This window comes from Diorhabda sublineata, unplaced genomic scaffold (genome assembly GCF_026230105.1).
Source record: "Diorhabda sublineata isolate icDioSubl1.1 unplaced genomic scaffold, icDioSubl1.1 Dsub_18, whole genome shotgun sequence".
Classification (NCBI taxonomy): domain Eukaryota; kingdom Metazoa; phylum Arthropoda; class Insecta; order Coleoptera; family Chrysomelidae; genus Diorhabda; species Diorhabda sublineata.
The window spans coordinates 460,826-487,159 of NW_026614111.1; the positions used below are offsets into that span (position 1 = coordinate 460,826).

Consider the following 26,334-nt stretch of genomic DNA (forward strand, 5'->3'; position numbering starts at 1 on the left):
AATTAGGAAGATAGACTTTGAAAATTTTCAATTATTACAAAGTGACAGATGACCTCAAAGGGCTTCAATGGATGTTATTCGATGATATCTGACAAAGTTAGATGCAAACTCACTCAAATATATGAGAAATGTTGAAATTCGACTTCAAATTAGGAAGATAGACTTTGAAAATTTTCAATTATTACAAAGTGACAGTTGACCTCAATGGGCTTCAATGGATGTTATTCGATGATATCTGACAAAGTTAGATGCAAACTCACTCAAATATATAAGAAATGTTGGAATTCGACTTCAAATTAGGAAGATAGACTTTGAAAATTTTCAATTAACACAAAGTGACAGTTGACCTCAATGGGCTTCAATGGATGTTATTCGATGATATCAGACAAAGTTAGATGCAAACTCACTCAAATATATAAGAAATGTTGAAATTCGACTTCAAATTAGGAAGATAGACTTTGAAAATTTTCAATTAACACAAAGTGACAGTTGACCTCAATGGGCTTCAATGGATGTTATTCGATGATATCAGACAAAGTTAGATGCAAACTCACTCAAATATATGAGAAATGTTGAAATTCGACTTCAAATTAGGAAGATAGACTTTGAAAATTTTCAATTATTTAAAGTGACAGTTGACCTCAATGGGCTTCAATGGATGTTATTCGATGATATATGACAAAGTTATTCGCAAACTCACTCAAATATATGAGAAATGTTGAAATTCGACTTCAAATTAGGAAGATAGACTTTGAAAATTTTCAATTATTACAAAGTGACAGATGACCTCAAAGGGCTTCAATGGATGTTATTCGATGATATCTGACAAAGTTAGATGCAAACTCACTCAAATATATAAGAAATGTTGGAATTCGACTTCAAATTAGGAAGATAGACTTTGAAAATTTTCAATTATTACAAAGTGACAGATGACCTCAATGGGCTTCAATTGATGTTATTCGATGATATCTGACAAAGTTAGATGCAAACTCACTCAAATATATAAGAAATGTTGAAATTCGACTTCAAATTAGGAAGATAGACTTTGAAAATTTTCAATTATTACAAAGTGACAGATGACCTCAAAGGGCTTCAATGGATGTTATTCGATGATATCTGACAAAGTTAGATGCAAACTCACTCAAATATATGAGAAATGTTGAAATTCGACTTCAAATTAGGAAGATAGACTTTGAAAATTTTCAATTAACACAAAGTGACAGTTGACCTCAATGGGCTTCAATGGATGTTATTCGATGATATCAGACAAAGTTAGATGCAAACTCACTCAAATATATAAGAAATGTTGAAATTCGACTTCAAATTAGGAAGATAGACTTTGAAAATTTTCAATTATTTAAAGTGACAGTTGACCTCAATGGGCTTCAATGGATGTTATTCGATGATATCTGACTAAGTTAGATGCAAACTCACTCAAATATATAAGAAATGTTGGAATTCGACTTCAAATTAGGAAGATAGACTTTGAAAATTTTCAATTAACACAAAGTGACAGTTGACCTCAATGGGCTTCAATGGATGTTATTCGATGATATCAGACAAAGTTAGATGCAAACTCACTCAAATATATAAGAAATGTTGAAATTCGACTTCAAATTAGGAAGATAGACTTTGAAAATTTTCAATTATTTAAAGTGACAGTTGACCTCAATGGGCTTCAATGGATGTTATTCGATGATATCTGACTAAGTTAGATGCAAACTCACTCAAATATATAAGAAATGTTGGAATTCGACTTCAAATTAGGAAGATAGACTTTGAAAATTTTCAATTATTACAAAGTGACAGATGATCTCAATGGGCTTCAATTGATGTTATTCGATGATATCTGACAAAGTTAGATGCAAACTCACTCAAATATATAAGAAATGTTGAAATTCGACTTCAAATTAGGAAGATAGACTTTGAAAATTTTCAATTATTACAAAGTGACAGATGACCTCAAAGGGCTTCAATGGATGTTATTCGATGATATCTGACAAAGTTAGATGCAAACTCACTCAAATATATGAGAAATGTTGAAATTCGACTTCAAATTAGGAAGATAGACTTTGAAAATTTTCAATTATTACAAAGTGACAGATGACCTCAAAGGGCTTCAATGGATGTTATTCGATGATATCTGACAAAGTTAGATGCAAACTCACTCAAATATATGAGAAATGTTGAAATTCGACTTCAAATTAGGAAGATAGACTTTGAAAATTTTCAATTATTACAAAGTGACAGTTGACCTCAATGGGCTTCAATGGATGTTATTCGATGATATCTGACAAAGTTAGATGCAAACTCACTCAAATATATAAGAAATGTTGGAATTCGACTTCAAATTAGGAAGATAGACTTTGAAAATTTTCAATTAACACAAAGTGACAGTTGACCTCAATGGGCTTCAATGGATGTTATTCGATGATATCAGACAAAGTTAGATGCAAACTCACTCAAATATATAAGAAATGTTGAAATTCGACTTCAAATTAGGAAGATAGACTTTGAAAATGTTCAATTATTTAAAGTGACAGTTGACCTCAATGGGCTTCAATGGATGTTATTCGATGATATCTGACTAAGTTAGATGCAAACTCACTCAAATATATAAGAAATGTTGGAATTCGACTTCAAATTAGGAAGATAGACTTTGAAAATTTTCAATTATTACAAAGTGACAATTGACCTCAATGGGCTTCAATCGATGTTTTTCGATGATATATGACAAAGTTATTCGCAAACTCACTCAAATATATGAGAAATGTTGAAATTCGACTTCAAATTAGGAAGATAGACTTTGAATATTTTCAATTATTACAAAGTGACAGATGACCTCAAAGGGCTTCAATGGATGTTATTCGATGATATCTGACAAAGTTAGATGCAAACTCACTCAAATATATGAGAAATGTTGAAATTCGACTTCAAATTAGGAAGATAGACTTTGAAAATTTTCAATTATTACAAAGTGACAGTTGACCTCAATGGGCTTCAATGGATGTTATTCGATGATATCTGACAAAGTTAGATGCAAACTCACTCAAATATATAAGAAATGTTGAAATTCGACTTCAAATTAGGAAGATAGACTTTGAAAATTTTCAATTATTACAAAGTGACAGATGACCTCAAAGGGCTTCAATGGATGTTATTCGATGATATCTGACAAAGTTAGATGCAAACTCACTCAAATATATGAGAAATGTTGAAATTCGACTTCAAATTAGGAAGATAGACTTTGAAAATTTTCAATTATTACAAAGTGACAGTTGACCTCAATGGGCTTCAATGGATGTTATTCGATGATATCTGACAAAGTTAGATGCAAACTCACTCAAATATATAAGAAATGTTGGAATTCGACTTCAAATTAGGAAGATAGACTTTGAAAATTTTCAATTAACACAAAGTGACAGTTGACCTCAATGGGCTTCAATGGATGTTATTCGATGATATCAGACAAAGTTAAATGCAAACTCACTCAAATATATAAGAAATGTTGAAATTCGACTTCAAATTAGGAAGATAGACTTTGAAAATTTTCAATTATTTAAAGTGACAGTTGACCTCAATGGGCTTCAATGGATGTTATTCGATGATATCTGACTAAGTTAGATGCAAACTCACTCAAATATATAAGAAATGTTGAAATTCGACTTCAAATTAGGAAGATAGACTTTGAAAATTTTCAATTATTACAAAGTGACAGATGACCTCAAAGGGCTTCAATGGATGTTATTCGATGATATCTGACAAAGTTAGATGCAAACTCACTCAAATATATGAGAAATGTTGAAATTCGACTTCAAATTAGGAAGATAGACTTTGAAAATTTTCAATTATTACAAAGTGACAGTTGACCTCAATGGGCTTCAATGGATGTTATTCGATGATATCTGACAAAGTTAGATGCAAACTCACTCAAATATATAAGAAATGTTGGAATTCGACTTCAAATTAGGAAGATAGACTTTGAAAATTTTCAATTAACACAAAGTGACAGTTGACCTCAATGGGCTTCAATGGATGTTATTCGATGATATCAGACAAAGTTAAATGCAAACTCACTCAAATATATAAGAAATGTTGAAATTCGACTTCAAATTAGGAAGATAGACTTTGAAAATTTTCAATTATTTAAAGTGACAGTTGACCTCAATGGGCTTCAATGGATGTTATTCGATGATATCTGACTAAGTTAGATGCAAACTCACTCAAATATATAAGAAATGTTGGAATTCGACTTCAAATTAGGAAGATAGACTTTGAAAATTTTCAATTATTACAAAGTGACAGTTGACCTCAATGGGCTTCAATTGATGTTATTCGATGATATCTGACAAAGTTAGATGCAAACTCACTCAAATATATAAGAAATGTTGGAATTCGACTTCAAATTAGGAAGATAGACTTTGAAAATTTTCAATTATTTAAAGTGACAGTTGACCTCAATGGGCTTCATTGGATGTTATTCGATGATATCTGACTAAGTTGGATGCAAACTCACTCAAATATATAAGAAATGTTGGAATTCGACTTCAAATTAGGAAGATAGACTTTGAAAATTTTCAATTATTACAAAGTGACAGATGATCTCAATGGGCTTCAATTGATGTTATTCGATGATATCTGACAAAGTTAGATGCAAACTCACTCAAATATATAAGAAATGTTGAAATTCGACTTCAAATTAGGAAGATAGACTTTGAAAATTTTCAATTATTACAAAGTGACAGTTGACCTCAATGGGCTTCAATGGATGTTATTCGATGATATCTGACTAAGTTGGATGCAAACTCACTCAAATATATAAGAAATGTTGGAATTCGACTTCAAATTAGGAAGATAGACTTTGAAAATTTTCAATTATTACAAAGTGACAGATGATCTCAATGGGCTTCAATTGATGTTATTCGATGATATCTGACAAAGTTAGATGCAAACTCACTCAAATATATAAGAAATGTTGAAATTCGACTTCAAATTAGGAAGATAGACTTTGAAAATTTTCAATTATTACAAAGTGACAGATGACCTCAAAGGGCTTCAATGGATGTTATTCGATGATATCTGACAAAGTTAGATGCAAACTCACTCAAATATATGAGAAATGTTGAAATTCGACTTCAAATTAGGAAGATAGACTTTGAAAATTTTCAATTATTACAAAGTGACAGTTGACCTCAATGGGCTTCAATGGATGTTATTCGATGATATCTGACAAAGTTAGATGCAAACTCACTCAAATATATAAGAAATGTTGGAATTCGACTTCAAATCAGGAAGATAGACTTTGAAAATTTTCAATTATTACAAAGTGACAATTGACCTCAATGGGCTTCAATCGATGTTTTTCGATGATATATGACAAAGTTATTCGCAAACTCACTCAAATATATGAGAAATGTTGAAATTCGACTTCAAATTAGGAAGATAGACTTTGAAAATTTTCAATTATTACAAAGTGACAGATGACCTCAAAGGGCTTCAATGGATGTTATTCGATGATATCTGACAAAGTTAGATGCAAACTCACTCAAATATATAAGAAATGTTGAAATTCGACTTCAAATTAGGAAGATAGACTTTGAAAATTTTCAATTATTACAAAGTGACAGTTGACCTCAATGGGCTTCAATGGATGTTATTCGATGATATCTGACAAAGTTAGATGCAAACTCACTCAAATATATAAGAAATGTTGGAATTCGACTTCAAATCAGGAAGATAGACTTTGAAAATTTTCAATTATTACAAAGTGACAATTGACCTCAATGGGCTTCAATCGATGTTTTTCGATGATATATGACAAAGTTATTCGCAAACTCACTCAAATATATGAGAAATGTTGAAATTCGACTTCAAATTAGGAAGATAGACTTTGAAAATTTTCAATTATTACAAAGTGACAGATGACCTCAAAGGGCTTCAATGGATGTTATTCGATGATATCTGACAAAGTTAGATGCAAACTCACTCAAATATATAAGAAATGTTGGAATTCGACTTCAAATTAGGAAGATAGACTTTGAAAATTTTCAATTATTACAAAGTGACAGATGACCTCAATGGGCTTCAATTGATGTTATTCGATGATATCTGACAAAGTTAGATGCAAACTCACTCAAATATATAAGAAATGTTGAAATTCGACTTCAAATTAGGAAGATAGACTTCGAAAATTTTCAATTATTACAAAGTGACAGATGACCTCAAAGGGCTTCAATGGATGTTATTCGATGATATCTGACAAAGTTAGATGCAAACTCACTCAAATATATGAGAAATGTTGAAATTCGACTTCAAATTAGGAAGATAGACTTTGAAAATTTTCAATTATTACAAAGTGACAGTTGACCTCAATGGGCTTCAATGGATGTTATTCGATGATATCTGACTAAGTTAGATGCAAACTCACTCAAATATATAAGAAATGTTGGAATTCGACTTCAAATTAGGAAGATAGACTTTGAAAATTTTCAATTATTACAAAGTGACAATTGACCTCAATGGGCCTCAATCGATGTTTTTCGATGATATATGACAAAGTTATTCGCAAACTCACCCAAATATATGAGAAATGTTGAAATTCGACTTCAAATTAGGAAGATAGACTTTGAAAATTTTCATTTATTACAAAGTGACAGATGACCTCAAAGGGCTTCAATGGATGTTATTCGATGATATCTGACAAAGTTAGATGCAAACTCACTCAAATATATGAGAAATGTTGAAATTCGACTTCAAATTAGGAAGATAGACTTTGAAAATTTTCAATTATTACAAAGTGACAGTTGACCTCAATGGGCTTCAATGGATGTTATTCGATGATATCTGACAAAGTTAGATGCAAACTCACTCAAATATATAAGAAATGTTGGAATTCGACTTCAAATCAGGAAGATAGACTTTGAAAATTTTCAATTATTACAAAGTGACAATTGACCTCAATGGGCTTCAATCGATGTTTTTCGATGATATATGACAAAGTTATTCGCAAACTCACTCAAATATATGAGAAATGTTGAAATTCGACTTCAAATTAGGAAGATAGACTTTGAAAATTTTCAATTATTACAAAGTGACAGATGACCTCAAAGGGCTTCAATGGATGTTATTCGATGATATCTGACAAAGTTAGATGCAAACTCACTTAAATATATAAGAAATGTTGGAATTCGACTTCAAATTAGGAAGATAGACTTTGAAAATTTTCAATTATTACAAAGTGACAGATGACCTCAAAGGGCTTCAATGGATGTTATTCGATGATATCTGACAAAGTTAGATGCAAACTCACTCAAATATATGAGAAATGTTGAAATTCGACTTCAAATTAGGAAGATAGACTTTGAAAATTTTCAATTATTACAAAGTGACAGTTGACCTCAATGGGCTTCAATGGATGTTATTCGATGATATCTGACTAAGTTAGATGCAAACTCACTCAAATATATAAGAAATGTTGGAATTCGACTTCAAATTAGGAAGATAGACTTTGAAAATTTTCAATTATTACAAAGTGACAATTGACCTCAATGGGCTTCAATCGATGTTTTTCGATGATATATGACAAAGTTATTCGCAAACTCACTCAAATATATGAGAAATGTTGAAATTCGACTTCAAATTAGGAAGATAGACTTTGAAAATTTTCATTTATTACAAAGTGACAGATGACCTCAAAGGGCTTCAATGCATGTTATTCGATGATATCTGACAAAGTTAGATGCAAACTCACTCAAATATATGAGAAATGTTGAAATTCGACTTCAAATTAGGAAGATAGACTTTGAAAATTTTCAATTATTACAAAGTGACAGTTGACCTCAATGGGCTTCAATGGATGTTATTCGATGATATCTGACAAAGTTAGATGCAAACTCACTCAAATATATAAGAAATGTTGGAATTCGACTTCAAATCAGGAAGATAGACTTTGAAAATTTTCAATTATTACAAAGTGACAATTGACCTCAATGGGCTTCAATCGATGTTTTTCGATGATATATGACAAAGTTATTCGCAAACTCACTCAAATATATGAGAAATGTTGAAATTCGACTTCAAATTAGGAAGATAGACTTTGAAAATTTTCAATTATTACAAAGTGACAGATGACCTCAAAGGGCTTCAATGGATGTTATTCGATGATATCTGACAAAGTTAGATGCAAACTCACTCAAATATATAAGAAATGTTGGAATTCGACTTCAAATTAGGAAGATAGACTTTGAAAATTTTCAATTATTACAAAGTGACAGATGACCTCAATGGGCTTCAATTGATGTTATTCGATGATAGTAGATGAACAACGTATGCACGACTACAGAAATAGGGAAAACCGTGTGTTAGAGAGAGAGCAGCGAGACAATGTGTAAGAGAGAGAGAGAGAGACTTCGTTTTTGCGCATGCGTAAAGTTTCGTTGCGATGAGCGGGAGCGCTGATATACCAGGTCGGTTAAAAGTCTTTGTGTTTTAAAAAATTATATATATCATTATTATTCGCTAATCTTGTAACATAAAAGTATAACGTATAAATAAAAAGAGATTTTTGTCAATGTAAGGTATCACACACGTAATCGAGACAGATTCGTTGCGATGATAACAGCGGGAGCGCTAATCTTGTAATATAAAAAAATCTGCGGTAAACTGATAGCTTCTTATTACTGAAATACAGTTAAAAGTAACGTATACGGGGTGACTTAAAAGTAACATAAAAAAAAAAACAATAACAATAATAATTATTTATTTAAATCATTGATAACTTTAACTTTATAAAAGTATACAAATTCTCTAAGAGCATTGTGTAACATATCGTTTGGTGTAATAGAACAAAATGCGTATAAAATTTGTAAAGGACTTTTCGGAGAAGGTATTTTTTTACAGAAATCCAAAACATTATAATAATATTCACAAAAATTCAAATTTTCTAACACAGATATACGTTGTATAATTATATTATTTAATTCTAAAATTTGCGATACTTCTTCTTCATCCATGTAATACTCAACACCATGTTTCTTGACTAAAATTACCTTACTGTCATCGTAATTCAATGGGGTGATGGTACAGTAATCTCCACATGGTAATGAATCAGGTTTGAACTCGTCTCCGGTATGAAGAAAGATCTGTTGTGACATAATTGAGATAAAGGTATTCCATTCATAAGTACTGAAAGATATTTTGCTGAACTTAAGATGTTGAGATAAGATAACAGCAGGTGTGAATGATCTTGCAGGACTTATTCCACATTTTACTTCATACCCCGAAATTGGATACTGTGTTGAAAGCAGGTAAATGTTTTCAGACTTGGCAGCAGTCTCATAGTTTTCCAATATTCTATCTAACTCTGAACTGTAGTTACTCGAATCAGATTCGACGTCGACAATACCACTATCTTGGGAACTCATGTTGCTAAAACTGAGTTTGATATCCAATGCTCACTCCAATTTATAGAGAGCTCTTTCAAGGTTTTTTTTAGCGCGGCGAACCGGGGGGGAAAAATCTATACAATATCAATATTTTCTATCCAACTGTTGTGTTTGCTATCCAAACCAAGCCACTTGACGTACATTTTGTTACCCTTTCTTCTGAGCACCTTTTCAACTAAGTAAATGTCTGGATTCGATGTTTTCTGTAGTTCTTCATGATAGAAGCAGCCGCTGATTGGTGTACCTTGCATGTCTTCAAGTAAATACGTAGCAGGATTGGTAATTTTAACTTTGGTGATTTTGAATAGTTCTGTAGTCCAATTGGGTGTATATCCTTTTTCAAAGACATGCTTTGCCTTGGATATGCGCACAATGTCGCCAACTTTAAATTTATGTGGACCGGCTATCTTTAAATGACTATAGGTGTTATTCAAAATAGATTTTTCGTTGGATTTGTTGACTTGAGAAGGTTTATATTTTGATGTGGAATGTTTTGTATTGTTATAGTTTTGAGTTATTTCAGGCAGAATATCAATCCATTTGTAGGTGCCATTTAAACTGAAATACTTGTAGAGTTTCGATTTTAGCGTTCTTATAACTCGCTCTGCCATAGAGGCTTTCATTGTACTAAATACGCTATAATGATTTATGTTGTGTTTTCTCATTAAATTTTGAAATTTGCTGTTGTAAAATTCCTTTCCCTGATCAGATTGCAGATTTTTTGGTATTCGTCTAGTGTGAGCGAGAATGTCCGAGAATGCCCGAGTAATCTCCTCTCCGGTCTTCGTTTTTAGTGGACGTGTCCACACAAACTTTGAAAAACAATCAATGACGACCAGTATCATTTTATGATTCCTATTTTGTGATGCAAAATTCCTCATCTCCGCAAGATCCATTTGCCAAAGATCGTCAAGACCCTTAATAATAGTGCGTCTCCGAGGAAATTTTTTCCGTATCGGTTTGTGGAGTTCGTTTACAAGATGAATTTTTTCTTTAGAATACATATTATGACGTACTACCAGCTAGCTTCAGATCCAGACTGTTAATGCGGTTAACGATATTCGTATTCATAACCTTAATATTGTTTACAATGCCCGAAACGTTAGTTTTCATATCAGAGACGGATCTGGTATTTTCTGTAATTTCTTTTTGTAACTCCCGTATGCTCTCAACACACATGTTAATAGAAGCAGTGAATTCTTTTCGAATAAATATTTTGGCTGCAACAATTGACGCGTCAACGTATTTCTTCGTAGCCATATCCCTAGCTGCTACAGGGGGATTTCGCGAAATAAATGTATCAATTTCGTTAGTTTTATTTTGTAAGTTAGTAATGTGCGCCTCTAATATGGGGATTTTCGTCTTATGAAGCTCATTTCTCATTTCGTTCAATCCTACAGCTAAATCCTTTATATCACGGTCTTGTTGCTGCAGCATCACACCATGTGCTTGAATTAATGGCGAGTTGATAGCACGTAGGTCATTCAACTGCACATCAACATATTTTTTTGTTGCAGCGTCACTATTTGTTGTCGGTTCCTTAACATTACAAATTTTCACATTTTCAATATCAATATTACCGTCCTGTGTATGAGGAAACGTAATTTTCACTGGTAAACGCGCATAGGACGTTTGATGTCTATGTCCGAATTTATCGACTGGCATAATTAAAATGAACATGTTTCAACTTGTATTATTCTATTATATCAGCCTCCTTGAGTTCATTGATAATTGCTACTATTTCGTTGTCGTGTGACGTATTACCTGCCTCTTTTGAAGCAATCAACAACTTCAAACGTTCCACCAATTCATTCGCATCATCCCAATAAATATACTCCATAGGTTTATCATTATATCTTAAACGATCGATGCCTTTTCCTTTTGCTGAAGGAATCGATTTTAGACGAGTCAATACCTGCGACGATCTATTCGTCGTCGTTAGAGATTTTGTTTTGAATAAAGGTTTTATGATGTAGTGATATTTTTCAGTACTCGACCCCTTAAGACGATCTAACGTGTCTAAATGAACTTCAGTTGTTGTCAAAAGATTTTTATAGTTCTGTAAATCTTGATCATTGTCACTGGGGTCTCGGTAAAATAGAAGCTCATACAAGCCTGGTGTTCCAATTACATATCTTCCTCCTTTGTTTTTCTCAGGTAGTATGTTTATATTACCGGTTTTTCCATCAAATGCAATTCGACGTTTGCCTAATGACCAACCGATTTCATCGTTGTATATCGGACCATAATTTTTATCAATTTTATCATCTTTTTGGAAGTAATCTTCAATGAACTGATGACTGATGGCTGGATATTGGTCCAAATAGTCTGCGATAGCTTCCTGGGAAATTTCGGGGCGCATCTCTTCTGGAGATTCAGAACGTGTAATATTTCCGAATTCATCGGTTTCGGCCACCGGTTCCGTTTCGAGAAAAGGTGTAAACACATCATCAGGTGGTTCTTCCATCTTTATTTCCTCTTTTGGATTTAAATTTGTAATCGTTTTTTGTAATGTCTTTGAGGATTGCACAATTTCTTCAAGTGGTTTAGATATCGGCTTGAATAGTTTATTAATAGACTCATCTTGCTCTGATTTACCTAATTTCAACGACAAGTATTTTTTGCGAATCGATCTGGCAAGTTCGGACACTTTTTTCTTGCGCAATGCATTAGCAACCTTATCGTCAGACATTTTGGTATGGACTAAAGATGCAGCTTACAATTTCATATATTTATCGAATCCTTTGCGATACCTACCACCATTAAGGGTAAAATCCTTCATAATTACCAAAGTACCATAGCGATCACACCAACACTTTGAACACACATTTTTGAATGTGTCAAACGTCATGTCTGGAGATACGTGTTCGTCGAATATATGTTTCAAGTTCACCTCATCCTGCTTGAATAACACAATAACATTACAATTGTCGCGAATAAGCTGTTTCGGTATTTTTGAGTATGTTTGACAAAGATATGCAGCATCAATATCTTTATGTCTACACATGGAGTAGTATTCACGAATTTTCTGCTGACCGTCACAGGCTACGTCATCGAATAAAAAGATGGAATTTGGTCGAGCTTTCTCTGGACTAATTATTTCCTCATTGTCTTTAAATGGGAAATACCCAACACCCTTGACTTGCGCTATAACTTCTTGTAGCAATTGATACTTTGCTTGAAATAACGATTTTGAATAGACATAAACATTTTTGAATTTCGCGCCATTTGGATTGAATAGGAGCGCCAGCACGGCATTCGTCTTACCACACCCACTGGGGCCACATATAATGGCACGGAAAGAATTTGGCAACAATTTACCATGTTTGCCAACAGTTGGTGTTGAGGTGAAATCCAGATTTTCAATGGGTATAGTCTGCTCTTGTTGAATTATTTTCATTGTGTGTGTCGTTTTTCGTAGTACTACTCTTTAAATATAGGTGTCACCAATTAAGCGTGTCAGTCTTAATGTTGGTGTTTGAAGGAGAGGGTATTTTGAATTCTCTCATCAATAAACTACCTATTGAACTTCACTTACCTAGCTATCAGTACTGTGGACGTAAGTAAACCACCGCTAAGACTATTTTTTTCCGAAAAAATTAATTGTTTTTTTTTTAGCTGGTACAAAATTGGAAAAACGTCTTGATCGTGGAGATCCGGGCATCAACCCCTTGGACGCTGCTTGTAAACAACACGATATTTCTTACTGGAAGAATAAGTCTCTCGAAGAACGACACAAAGCCGATCAGATACTTGAAGATAAAGCTTGGGCACGCGTCAAATCAAAAGACGCTTCAATGGGAGAGAAAGCTGCTGCATTACTTGTAACAGGCGGAATGAAGGTGAAAAGAAAGCTGGGAATGGGTTGTCGTCGTCGTCGCAAACGTCGTTCCTTGCATCGAGATGTTATTCTGAAAGTGGGAAAGTCATTGAAGAGAGGAACATCTTTGAAAGACACCGCAACGTTTGCCTTACGAGCAGCCAAAGCACTTATTAATGAATTTGGTGGCAAAAAAGAAGTCGAGGTTCCTCGAGTAATACCTGTAGCGAAATCCGGAGGTTTCCTACCACTTATTCCTTTGTTTGCCGGTCTTTCGGCACTTGGAGCTTTGTCAGGTGGTGCTGCTGGGATTGCAAAAACCGTCATTGATGCTAAGCATGCGCAAAAGAAATTGGAGGAAGATGTACGTCATAATAAGGCTATGGAACGTATAGGATCTGGCCTATACTTGAAAAAGTATTCAAAAGGTGGATTTGGATTGTATTTAAAAAAACAAAAAAAAAACTAATAAAGCTACCCAATCACGCACTATCTGACTTTGACATTGCGCATTATGCAAAATTACTTAAAATACCACATTTTCGAGGAGTTTTCATGCGAGACACCCTCCCCAAAGGCGGTCCTCAAAGACAAGAATGCGCAGTGGTTAATTTAGATGTTTCTAAGAATAGTGGGAGTCATTGGGTGGCTTACAGAAAGATAAACAACGATGTAGAGTATTTTGATTCATTTGGTAATTTGAAGCCGCCGAAAGAAGTTGTTGAATATCTGGGGGGAAAGAGTGCGAGAATTTTCTACAACAATACCCAATATCAAAACTACAATCAAATAAATTGCGGACATTTGTGTTTGAAATTTCTACAGCAACAATGACGAGCGTAGAACTATTACTACAACATATCTACCATGGAAAAACATTGAATAGTTTTACTGCCGAAGAACTAAAGCACTTTCCCATTGAACATCTAATAGAGTGTGTAAGACCTTGGGAATTGTTGGATATGTGGCATAAACTTCCCAATGAATATCGAGGAAATTTTGAACTACAAATACGACTACCTTGTTTCATCCATTACAACCGGCCTGATTGGACAACACATTGTGATGGTCCTCCGAGTTCTCAAGCCACTTGTTTTCTTTGTAACAATAAATAGAATAAACAAGTAGTATTATTTAAATTCAAACATCACCCGAATTCCATTAGTCACCATGTCACAGTTGCTGAGAGTAAACAGCATCAATCATGAATTTACCTTTCAACCTACTACGCCTATTGTGCTCGATCCGAATAATGATTACGAAATAGCTTTGCGATCTTTTCATTCTTATCACAGTATACCAAACATTGAAAATTGTAAGTTTTACTACTACGATACCAAGGGCAAGCTTCAAAGTTTTGATTTTCCCACAGGATGTTACGAAATTGCCGATCTTGAGGCGTTTATACGAGATAAATACATATAAATACAAATAGATACAATTCAACTAGACCAGAGGGTATATTTTCACTAAAACCCAATCACAATACGTTGAAATGTGAAATTTCCAGTAAATACAAAATTTCATTCAAAGAAGATAATAGTCTTGGGAGAATTTTGGGTTTTTCACCGAAAATACTCGACGCAAACAAAATACACTCGTCAGATCTCCCCGTCAAAATCATTAAAGTATCTAGTATTCGCTTCGATTGTAACATTACCACTGGAGCCTTCGATGCAAACAGACCTGCTCATACTATATACGAATTCGTCATACAAGTGGATCCAGGATATTCCATAGACGAAATTCCTCATAATTTGCTCTATTTACCTGTTATACCACAGCGTGAAATAACCAATATCACCGTCATCGCTTTAGACCAAGACGGTCAGCCTGTAAACTTTCGTGGAGAATTAAGTACGTTGGTGTTGGAGCTTAGAGCGCGCGAAGCAAATGGGGCTAATAAATCATAAAAGACAGTCTACAGAGCATTCAACTTCATTAGATAAGCTACCATCAAAGCTGAAGCAACTCACGTTCGCAAACAAATTGGTTCTGCAATCGTTGGGTTTTAAATTGAAAAAAAATGACAACAATGTATGGAAAACGTCAACGCCAAAACGACAACATGCCTCCAATGTTTGATATCTACCGTAAGCCGATGTTTGACGATTCAATTCGAAAGGCTGAATACAGAACCTATGCTCCATTTATAAAGTCATTCAATTGCAGTGACATTGTGGAGTTTAGCATTAATCAAGTTGATTCGTTCTTTGCAATGAGCGAAACTTTGTTGTGCATTAAAGGTTCGCTTGAAATACACGGAGCTGGTGACGTAAAATTAGCAAATAATGTTGGAGCCTTTCTATTCGATTCATGTACGTACAGTGAAAGTGCCAGGGAAATGGAAACAGTTCGGGACCCTGGAATAGTGAGTGCCGTACGTGCTATGACTTGTTATAACCAAGAAGATTCCAATCATATGGCTATAGCCGGCTGGAATTACCCGAAAGATCCTATTCTGAATGTTAGCGACAAGTCCTTCAACCTTCAAATACCTCTCAAACATATTTTCAGCATTTTCAACGATTATTCAATGATTACATGTGGGCGTCAAACAATACGACTAGTTCGGGCACGAAATGATAATGATTGCTTATATATTACTGAAAAGAATGTCTCTGGAACGCTCTCCACTACAACAGCTAAAATAAACATTACAAGCGTTGAGCTAAAAGTTAAACATATCTTTTCTAATGACGACATAAAATTAAATCTCATGAAATCCATTCAAAAAGATCAACCTATAGTTATTCCATTTAGGAAGTGGGAGTTACACGAATTACCCTCAATTACTAAAGGAGCAAGACATGAAGTTTGGGCTGTCAAGACATCCACTTCAGTTGAAAGACCTCGTTTTGTTATTGTTTTCTTTCAAACCGGCAAACGTAACTTGAGTACAGCTGACCCGACTTTATTTGACAATGCCGACGTACAAAGTATAAGACTGTCACTTAATGGTGACTATTGGCCCAATGAAAGGATGCAATTGGATTTCGCTAAAACTGATTACAATGAAGCCTATTTTAACTATACTGAATTCTATCCCAACTACGCAAACTCCACACAGAAGCGCCCCCTGCTGGATTATTCTTCTTTCAAGAAACGAGCATTGTTTGTTATCGATTGTTCAAAACAGGAGGAAAGCATGAAGGCATCCACAGTCGATGTGAAACTTGACATTGAAGCAAACATAGGTTTTCCCGAAAATACCAAAGTCTATTGCATCATAATTCACGATTGTGTAATGGAATACTTCCCCCTCACCGAAATTGTTAGAAGCTTGAACTAGATGTTGTGTGAGTTAGTGTTCGAGCAGACGTCAACATGAGAGTAGCTTTTGTAGACATTCAAGGTTTTGTCGTAGACGGTCTTTTCGTTGCCAAAGAGCTCACCATAGAAATTGGCTTCAAAAGTTCACATTACATATTTTTACCACCGCAACCGTTTTCTACATTAAGTAACGAGGACAAAAAGACCACATCATACTTGGAAAGAAATGTGCACGGCATTCGATACTCTTCAGGAGATGTAGAATATTCTAAAGTAAATGAAATATTAGAAAACAAGTTAATGTATGCCGCAGACTACATTTACGTTCGAGGACAACAAAAAGTCGAGTTTCTGCAAAAGAAATGTCACATTTTCGGTATTTTTCTACATATTATTGACGTTTGCAAATTTGATGGTACACCCTGTGAAACTGGAAACTTTGCTCAAGATCCAAACCCCTGTCACGCATCTGGACTATTTTCATGTACTGAAAGAAATGTACAACGTCTCCGTCACTGGTTTTTAAATACTGTATTACCATTATAAATAAAGTTTTTTTTTTTAAATATGGGTTTTATTGAAACACTCTGTATATTCATCAACTTTTATATTACATGAAGATTGGAATTTTCGTTTTACAATTTTCAAAATAATTTTTAAAATTAAAACAAATACAGCCACTAATATTACACATGACCTAGCAAAAACAGAATTAATTTCATTTTTTATATCCCCTTCTGTTCTGTTGAACATGGTGTAGGTTGAATACGTCTTAACGGATAAGTAGTTTGCGGCAGTCTACGGGCCAACTGATGGACCTCTTCTTTAGGCACCAAGTGAAGACTGCTCCACGTCACTTTCTTATCAAATAAACTAAGATTCTGCATTTGTTTCATAACCTCACTTTTATCTCCATAGAAAGCAATATCTTTCTTTAATTCACCAATGCTATTAATAAACTCTTCAATTCGACGTCTGTACTCTTCTGAAGACATATTACGAAAGAGAACATTCTCATACGTAGATACGTTTGATGATCGTTTGACGCAGCACTTGACGTTTGACTTAACGACGTGACGTTTGACGTAACGACGTGACGTTTGACGTAACGATGTGACGTTTGACGCAACGACAAGAGAGATACATTTCATGAATATTGTTTTACTGCTATTACATAAAGATATATTGGAAACTAACAAAAAAAAACACAAGAATTTTAAAAATAATTTTATTATAATTTTATTATAAGAAAACGACAATATTCTACATTTATGAGAGAGAGAGAGAGAGAGAGAGAGAGAGAGATACATTCCATGAATATTGTTTTTACTGCATAGCGGCCTCAAAAGTATCAATGTCACTGTCTATATCAGAATCATCAAAACGATTATTTCTAGGCATCTCATGTAAATTATTAATACAGGACTCATGTGATTTTATTATGAATAAGACTTTGTTAAAACAACTCTGACACCAATAGGACATTTCTTGATATACACATTCAACAATTTCGTCACCATCAAATACTTCATGACAGTGATCATAATTAACAAAAATGTTCTTTTTTAAATATTTATGGACCGTTCTAAATACAAAATAACATGATTTACAAACATTTATACGATATTGTGGAAGCCAATATCCACTAGACCATACGCAGTAGGTAGATTCTTCAAACATATCTCCCCAATTTGTTTTACTTAATATAGTGTTTCTTAAATATAACGGTATTTCTTTATTATAGTCAATATATTCTATTCCAATGGATGAAGAATTTGGATTACTCTCAGCCTCTTTTATCATCGCATTCCATTTGTAAACAGGAAATTTTTTCACAATTTTTTTGGTCAATTTCCGAGGAAGAGGGGATTGCTCTGCGAAATCGGCTGCTGACTTTATCGTTTCACAAATTTTTATGATGCATAATTCCATTAATGTTGAGGAGTTCATTATCTACAAGAGAGTAAGTCTGGAATACTATAATGACCCCACGGCAGCGTATCATAACTATTGGTAATCAAATATCTTTTATCGTCATGAGGACTTAGCGCAATTTTTGTCTGTTCTATGCTATATACGTTATGAGCATATGACCTAATACAGCGTTGAGTAATATTTTTTTCTTTGAAATCATTTAAACAGTTTACATAATCTTCAAAATTTATTTTGTTTTTTACTACATTATATCGAACTCCTTTTGCCTTTTTTACTATTGCACCTGATTGAACTTTAAAAGAATACATTTTAGACCTCAAGCCTGCAAAATGAGTCATAATTTGGCCTTTGTTTTCATCTTTCATAACTCCCAGAACTTTTTTATTCACCTGTGGAATATTATAGTTATTATTGATGGGGTAATCTGAAGTATCGAATTTTGTTAAATCAGCTTTTAGTACCTCCTCATATGCATCATCACAGATGAGCTCATACACAAAACTGTCTGTGTCCATGTACATTAATTTACATCTATCAATACCCAATTTCGGAATCATGTAATCATAATGGAATTGATACATACACAGCTTCGACAAATCCAAAACTGTCATACCAACATAAAGAGGCTTATTGAAAACCAATTCTGATTTAGTGAGTTCTACTGCAATTAGGTTTTCATTAAAAACTGTTCGACTATGAAACCTAACACTAGATATCAAATTTTTGGCGCCGTATCGACCATTCCAGGTTTTAACAAGTTTTACAATTCGGTGCTTCCGTATATTTTCCATCGTCTTTCCAAACACAGCATTATTTGCCAATTTATATAAATTTTTCTCAAAGTCATTGGTAGCTGCAGCCCTCAAACGAGTATTTAGTTCGATATATGGCCGCAGCCATGCAGATTGATTGAATTTCAGAATTTTATGTATCTTTTTAATTTTCAAACCGTTGGCTAACATTTGTTTTAAATTACGATAGTGAACTGTGTATTCTTTTTTACAATAAAGCGTTGTCATTAATTTGGAATAATTTGAGCCTACAGGCTTGCGGTGTTCGGGAGCAAATGGAAAATCTCTGTGAAGATCATGTAATTCATGTGGATACTCCAAGTCTACTTGTAATATATATCCTACGGAAGAATTATCTGCCACAGACATAACATCAAAATTTTCATTATCTAACCATTCAAATCCTCCGTATGGTAATGGTTCACACATAGCCCACCCGTATAAATTATTGACGTCCAGGTAGAGTAAGTACTTTGAGGGTTTTGTAGAATCATATTCAGACATGTACTTATTGTTAGCATTCGATAATCTACTGCTACAAACCGAAATTCCTCCTCGAATTGCTTTCTCGATAAACATGATCATGTCTACGTCATGCAATAACTCTAATTTACATCCTACATATTTCAACATACAGTCCCAAGTATATCCAGGCATTGTATAGTACCATGCAGGGTCTAAACCATAAGTAATTGAACATTTTCTTCGAAATTGTTCGAAAACATCTGATAAAAGTAAAACATCGGTCTTTAAGTACAGATCAGAATACTGACCCAAATTTTCAATATCAAATGATTTCCACACTGCATGAGCATGAGAATACTTCTCAATACTGATGTTTTTATCCTCCAATTTATTATAAAATGCCTCTATTGGTGGTAGTTCACAAGTATTTAATTTTTCCCAACTATCTATAAAATCGTAACAGAAAACCCCTTTTTTGGCTATTAATTTAAATTGTTCGACACTTAAATTACTAAATTCTCTTTTGGAAATTTTTAAATCATTATCATTCAATGTGGCAGCTAATTCTTCCAAGGAAGCACCCAAAAACCTCAGTGAATCTATGAATCGAAACTTTATATTTGTATCTGAATCATTAAGTGTAAATGAAATGTATTTTTCTTTATTTATGGGGAGTAAACTGATGTTTCCTCTTTTACTTAATTCCGAAATGATGAAATGGCTATCGTAGTTACTTAAGTTATGGAAAACTGTAGGTACAACAAACAGTTTTTTGAAATTTAAATTGCATGCTTGATGTGCAAAATTTCTAAACTTCCCCGTAAAATGATCGTGATCTCTAACAATGATATCTGTAGAGGAAAACCCCTTTTCACATATGTGACACATTGTTGCCACACGTAAATCTGGTTTTTCTTCCATAGGTGTAATAGTTTTAATTTCTGATTTAATACTTTCAGCTAAATTCGATAATTCATTTGCAAACCAATCCATGCAATCTCTACCTCTGTAGCTCTTGAAAAAACTCAAGTCTTCGTTGTAGCTACATTTTACATAGTAACCAACACTATATGCTATATGTTTTTGATATCTATTTGTCTTATTATGAAGCTGTGTTTTATCTGTAAATTGTTCTAGCATGCACTCAAAGTCGGCATAAACTACAAAAGGCGTAGTTTGTTTGTATATATAATTTCTAAAACTAACAGATTCATATTTTGGAAAAGACATTTTATAATTATTTAATTCAGAGCATAATTTCAAGTGGACATTCAATTTACTTTCACTACTGAAATAATTTATGCAGCGATTGCAAATAAATTTTTTATATGTAGTTTTACTTAACTGACTATTAATTAAACGTGACAAATCTTTGATCCAGCAGTAGTGATATGTGATTTCTGAATTGTCATTATCTATAGGAGGTGCTTCATAATCGTTTAGCTTTGGAAAATATGTATTTTGAATTAATAAAAGATTTACATGTTTCTCGTGTATTGATTTAGCAAGTCTTACTGGATATACTTTGTAAAATGGTTTTTTATTATTTATTTCAATTAAATCCAAGGCATAGACATTGACGGAAATGTTATTAGATTTTTCAAACTTTGAAATTTGATGCAGGGCCATCGGAGCTTCCAAGTCTTGTGTATTCAAGACTGTGCTATAATATGGATATGAGGAAGTGAGTTCTTTATGATTTTTGGCTGGGTACAAAGCACTAACAATTGACCAATAAAAACATGCTTGGTCAGAATTTTTAATGTTTATGCACCCTTGCTTTTTTTGAATAGGTTCTGGAAGTTTAATATAAGATGAGCCGTTTCCAATTTCAAATTTATTGATATTTACTTCTAAAGAAATAATTTTACTTAATGCAAAACCAGAGTCCCTCTCTTGAAATTCTGATAATTTAAAATTAATTTTATCTTTGACGTTCTCGAAAAACCATCGCTCTATATCGGTCGATACATCGATAATAGAATTTTTAGTCATAAAATAATGGAAACTAGAAATTTCATTTTCACCAGATTTTTTAATGAACTCTCCACAAAAACAAACATAAACTTTAACAACAGAATATTTTTTCCTAAAAATTTCCCTTATTTTATTTTTAAAAATTATTTGACAATCATTTAAAAATTGCGTTAAGTCCTTATGATATAAATTTACTATAAGTCCAGTTTTAATTCTGCTTGTAAATGCAGAAGCTACATTTTCCCATTTAACCCTATTTTTCAGTTTATTATTCAGCCCCATACCTATATTCCTATTTGAAATAAGTTGTTTAAAATGTTTGAAATGTCCTATGTATGTTTGTAATTTCCTAATTGTACCTACATGCAGTCCTCCTTTTTTAATTGCCAAATTACATACTTTAATTTGTTTTTTCAATCGATTCAACCAAATTTCCACATCTCTATCCGTTATCTTATCAAACAATATTTTTCTGACATTTTTAATGACTTGCAGTAAATTTTCAGATTTTTTTACAATATTCATGGTACTCACCTCTCTCTCTCTCTCTCTCTCTCTGTGTGTGTCTTAGGCACGTCTATAGTTCCTCAATTTCAAATGACGCTAGCCGTTGATTTTTTCCAACATCCACTAATCCCTTGAATATAATTCCGTATTTTTCCTTTTCAAATTCTTCAATGACTGGTTTGTAGACACTTGTGACTCTTTGCGGTAAAAACACTACTTCTGTATCTAAATCCAATAAAACTGATTCTCCGAATTTGGAATTGACTATTTTTGCCTTCTTTATAGCCCTCAGAGTATTCAAAGGTAGATCTTGTATTTTTGTTATTGGTTTTCTCTCTGTAATTAGAGACGTTGCGTTAATTTTTTTTAAATCCATCTGAAAAGAGAGAGAGAGAGCGCGTAACCCACAAGAAAAAAAAAAAAAAAAAAAACTTACATTTTTTGTTAAGGCACAATTTTTTTTTTTTAACAGATACTAGTATTTGTTCTTCAGAGCTGGTTTTTCTCTTGCTGGCAGTGGAAGAGACTGACTCCAACACAATGAAACATCTTATTTATACTCATGGCACTATCTCCATACGATTGTGATAGAATGTTCTAGAAAAAATATTTTATTTGCGGCAATTTTGTAATTTTTTTAATTTCCTGTACATGTGGTCCATATGGTTTCCGATTATTCTAATAAATTTTCACTGTTTCCTGTACATGTGGTCCATTTGGTTTAGAAATATTCTTATCAATTTCCTGCGTTATCAAAAATTTCTTATTAATAGGTAAAAGTTATCTTAAGATTGGCGTTCGGGAATTTCCAGAAAAAAAATTTTAATAAGAGTTTATTTCAAAATATACAACATCATTGATAAAAAGAAATTATTTTTGTTAATAAAATTTTGAGATGATTTAAAAGGTCTCCATTTGGACATGGAATATCGAAAACGTTCCAATTAAAGGGTCCGGCTGCAACAAGTTTTTTAGTAAACTCATTATATTTGTAGTATGTGGTGTTTTTGAAAAAGTACATGTGTCCGTCAATGTACTGGAATGCTCCTGTAACATCTGTGGGTAGTCCAGGGAAAATATCTTTTATTTGTCCTCTATTCCGAACAGTTTTCAAGTTCTTGTCAAATTCAATATAATTACTGTTATTATAAAATACATATATTTTCCCATGATTGCTTTGAAATATTGTGTTTATTTGAGAATTCTTAGGTATAATTAAATTATTTTCCTCAAGTATTTGTAGAGCGGGAAAATCTGCTACATAGTATTTACGGTCATTGACTGCTATTAAATTATCTGAAGAACTTTGAAAAATCTGAATTATGGGACCCACTTCTTCAGGTAAATAATCATCGAGTATTTCTGGTTGCGAGGGAATAAGTTTCGAGTTCAAATCAATTTTCCATAGGGAATTATCATTAATAATATATAAATGGTAATTTTCAAATTCACCAGTCATGGCAATGAACATATACTCCGGTATTATGTCGCATAAATTTTTATCCGATTCATTTGGTTGATGTGCAAGTGTCTTTGTAGTCGGTGGCAGCGCTGATGTGGGTTTGAAAGGATTATTTACATATCTATTGATTGGTCCATAAAGAGCTTCAAGGGCCATTTTATCATCCTCATCCAATTTAGGAGCAATGTTGAATTGATACCATGGATACATTATTGCTGTCTCAATATCACTGTGAGCAATTCCTAAAATATGCCCAATTTCATGAATTAATACCATAAGTAGGCTAGTCTGATCTGAACTTGATCCATCCAAACTTAAATCCCACTTCTCATCAGCATCAATATGAAGCTCTATACAACTGTTGCCTTTTGGGAAATAAGCATGTGCCAACACCTTACCGGGACCATCAAATGTACTGGAGCACTCACCTCTACCTTGGCAATTTGCTCGAAAATAGTGCTTTCCCCGTACAACTGTAATAGATATATCGGGAGCATAAGGCCGTATTTTGTGTATTAATTCAAATTTAAACTTTGAACTGTTACTCCACACTTCAAAAGCCTTTTTGGTTACTTTAAGATATTCTGGAGTTGCCTGAGGGAAATACCATTTCAAATCAAATTTTGACCATTTTGATTTAACTCTAAAAGAATGATCATCGTCGGAAGCTGCTTCACTCACATTACATCTTGGTCTATTTAGAAGTTGAATTGTATTTTCATCTAATTCTCCCGTTGAAAACTCAACAAATAATCCTCAAGTTTAGTCAAATCATTTTCATTTGCGTACCCGAACCGGTGTAAATACTTCATAGCATACTGTTGGTCGACAACGCATAGTACTGGACATAGTACTGCAGCTAATATAATGATTAACATGATCTTCACTCTTCTGCTATCCTCAAAAAACTAATTTCCAATCACATTAATAACGGAATATATAATTTTTAAAAAACCCAAAGACTTTTAACCGACCTGGTATATCATCGCAACAAATCTGTCTCGATTACGTGTGTGATACCTTACATTGACAAAAATCTCTTTTTATTTATACGTTATACTTTTATGTTACAAGATTAGCGAATAATAATGATATATATATAATTTTTTAAAACCCAAAGACTTTTAACCGACCTGGTATATTAGCGCTCCCGCTCATCGCAACGAAACTTTACGCATGCGCAAAAACGAAGTCTCTCTCTCTCTCTCTCTTACACATTGTCTCGCTGCTCTCTCTCTAACACACGGTTTTCCCTATTTCTGTAGTCGTGCATACGTTGTTCATCTACTGATGATATCTGACAAAGTTAGATGCAAACTCACTCAAATATATAAGAAATGTTGAAATTCGACTTCAAATTAGGAAGATAGACTTTGAAAATTTTCAATTATTACAAAGTGACAGATGACCTCAAAGGGCTTCAATGGATGTTATTCGATGATATCTGACAAAGTTAGATGCAAACTCACTCAAATATATGAGAAATGTTGAAATTCGACTTCAAATTAGGAAGATAGACTTTGAAAATTTTCAATTATTACAAAGTGACAGTTGACCTCAATGGGCTTCAATGGATGTTATTCGATGATATCTGACAAAGTTAGATGCAAACTCACTCAAATATATAAGAAATGTTGGAATTCGACTTCAAATCAGGAAGATAGACTTTGAAAATTTTCAATTATTACAAAGTGACAGTTGACCTCAATGGGCTTCAATTGATGTTATTCGATGATATCTGACAAAGTTAGATGCAAACTCACTCAAATATATAAGAAATGTTGAAATTCGACTTCAAATTAGGAAGATAGACTTTGAAAATTTTCAATTATTACAAAGTGACAGATGACCTCAAAGGGCTTCAATGGATGTTATTCGATGATATCTGACAAAGTTAGATGCAAACTCACTCAAATATATGAGAAATGTTGAAATTCGACTTCAAATTAGGAAGATATTCTTTGAAAATTTTCAATTATTACAAAGTGACAGTTGACCTCAATGGGCTTCAATGGATGTTATTCGATGATATCTGACAAAGTTAGATGCAAACTCACTCAAATATATAAGAAATGTTGGAATTCGACTTCAAATTAGGAAGATAGACTTTGAAAATTTTCAATTATTACAAAGTGACAGTTGACCTCAATGGGCTTCAATTGATGTTATTCGATGATATCTGACAAAGTTAGATGCAAACTCACTCAAATATATAAGAAATGTTGAAATTCGACTTCAAATTAGGAAGATAGACTTTGAAAATTTTCAATTATTTAAAGTGACAGTTGACCTCAATGGGCTTCAATGGATGTTATTCGATGATATCTGACTAAGTTAGATGCAAACTCACTCAAATATATAAGAAATGTTGGAATTCGACTTCAAATTAGGAAGATAGAATTTGAAAATTTTCAATTATTACAAAGTGACAGATGACCTCAATGGGCTTCAATTGATGTTATTCGATGATATCTGACAAAGTTAGATGCAAACTCACTCAAATATATAAGAAATGTTGAAATTCGACTTCAAATTAGGAAGATAGACTTTGAAAATTTTCAATTATTACAAAGTGACAGATGACCTCAAAGGGCTTTAATGGATGTTATTCGATGATATCTGACAAAGTTAGATGCAAACTCACTCAAATATATGAGAAAT

General features: G+C 33.2%; 4 protein-coding genes across 5 annotated transcripts; 2 read left to right on the forward strand and 2 right to left on the reverse strand.

Annotated features, from left to right (window-relative positions):
• Nucleotides 1-12,893: 12,893 nt before the first annotated feature.
• Nucleotides 12,894-14,645, forward strand: LOC130452114 (uncharacterized). Its single transcript, XM_056791432.1, has 2 exons — nucleotides 12,894-13,002; nucleotides 13,062-14,645. The coding sequence occupies exons 1-2, from the start codon at nucleotides 12,912-12,914 to the stop codon at nucleotides 13,730-13,732; spliced, it is 762 nt and encodes a 253-aa protein (XP_056647410.1). The 5' UTR covers nucleotides 12,894-12,911; the 3' UTR covers nucleotides 13,733-14,645.
• A 653-nt stretch (nucleotides 14,646-15,298) lies between these two features.
• On the forward strand, nucleotides 15,299-16,555 carry LOC130452111 (uncharacterized). Its single transcript, XM_056791427.1, has one exon. The coding sequence runs from the start codon at nucleotides 15,299-15,301 to the stop codon at nucleotides 16,553-16,555; it is 1,257 nt and encodes a 418-aa protein (XP_056647405.1).
• Nucleotides 16,556-17,795: 1,240 nt separating this feature from the next.
• On the reverse strand, nucleotides 17,796-22,735 carry LOC130452113 (uncharacterized). Of its 2 annotated transcripts, none has more exons than XM_056791431.1 (2): nucleotides 22,648-22,735; nucleotides 17,796-22,547 (listed from the first exon to the last, which is right to left on the reverse strand). In XM_056791431.1, exon 2 carries the CDS (start codon nucleotides 22,227-22,229, stop codon nucleotides 18,486-18,488), a length of 3,744 nt encoding a protein of 1,247 aa, XP_056647409.1. In that variant the 5' UTR covers nucleotides 22,230-22,547; nucleotides 22,648-22,735; the 3' UTR covers nucleotides 17,796-18,485. The 2 variants fall into 2 exon arrangements, with proteins under 2 accessions (XP_056647409.1, XP_056647407.1); XM_056791429.1 differs by having other exon boundaries at nucleotides 17,796-22,587; nucleotides 22,648-22,722.
• Nucleotides 22,282-24,522, reverse strand: LOC130452112 (matrix metalloproteinase-2-like). The gene is made up of 3 exons (XM_056791428.1): nucleotides 24,463-24,522; nucleotides 23,664-24,267; nucleotides 22,282-22,547 (listed from the first exon to the last, which is right to left on the reverse strand). Exons 1-3 carry the CDS (start codon nucleotides 24,520-24,522, stop codon nucleotides 22,282-22,284), a joined length of 930 nt encoding a protein of 309 aa, XP_056647406.1.
• Nucleotides 24,523-26,334: the final 1,812 nt, after the last annotated feature.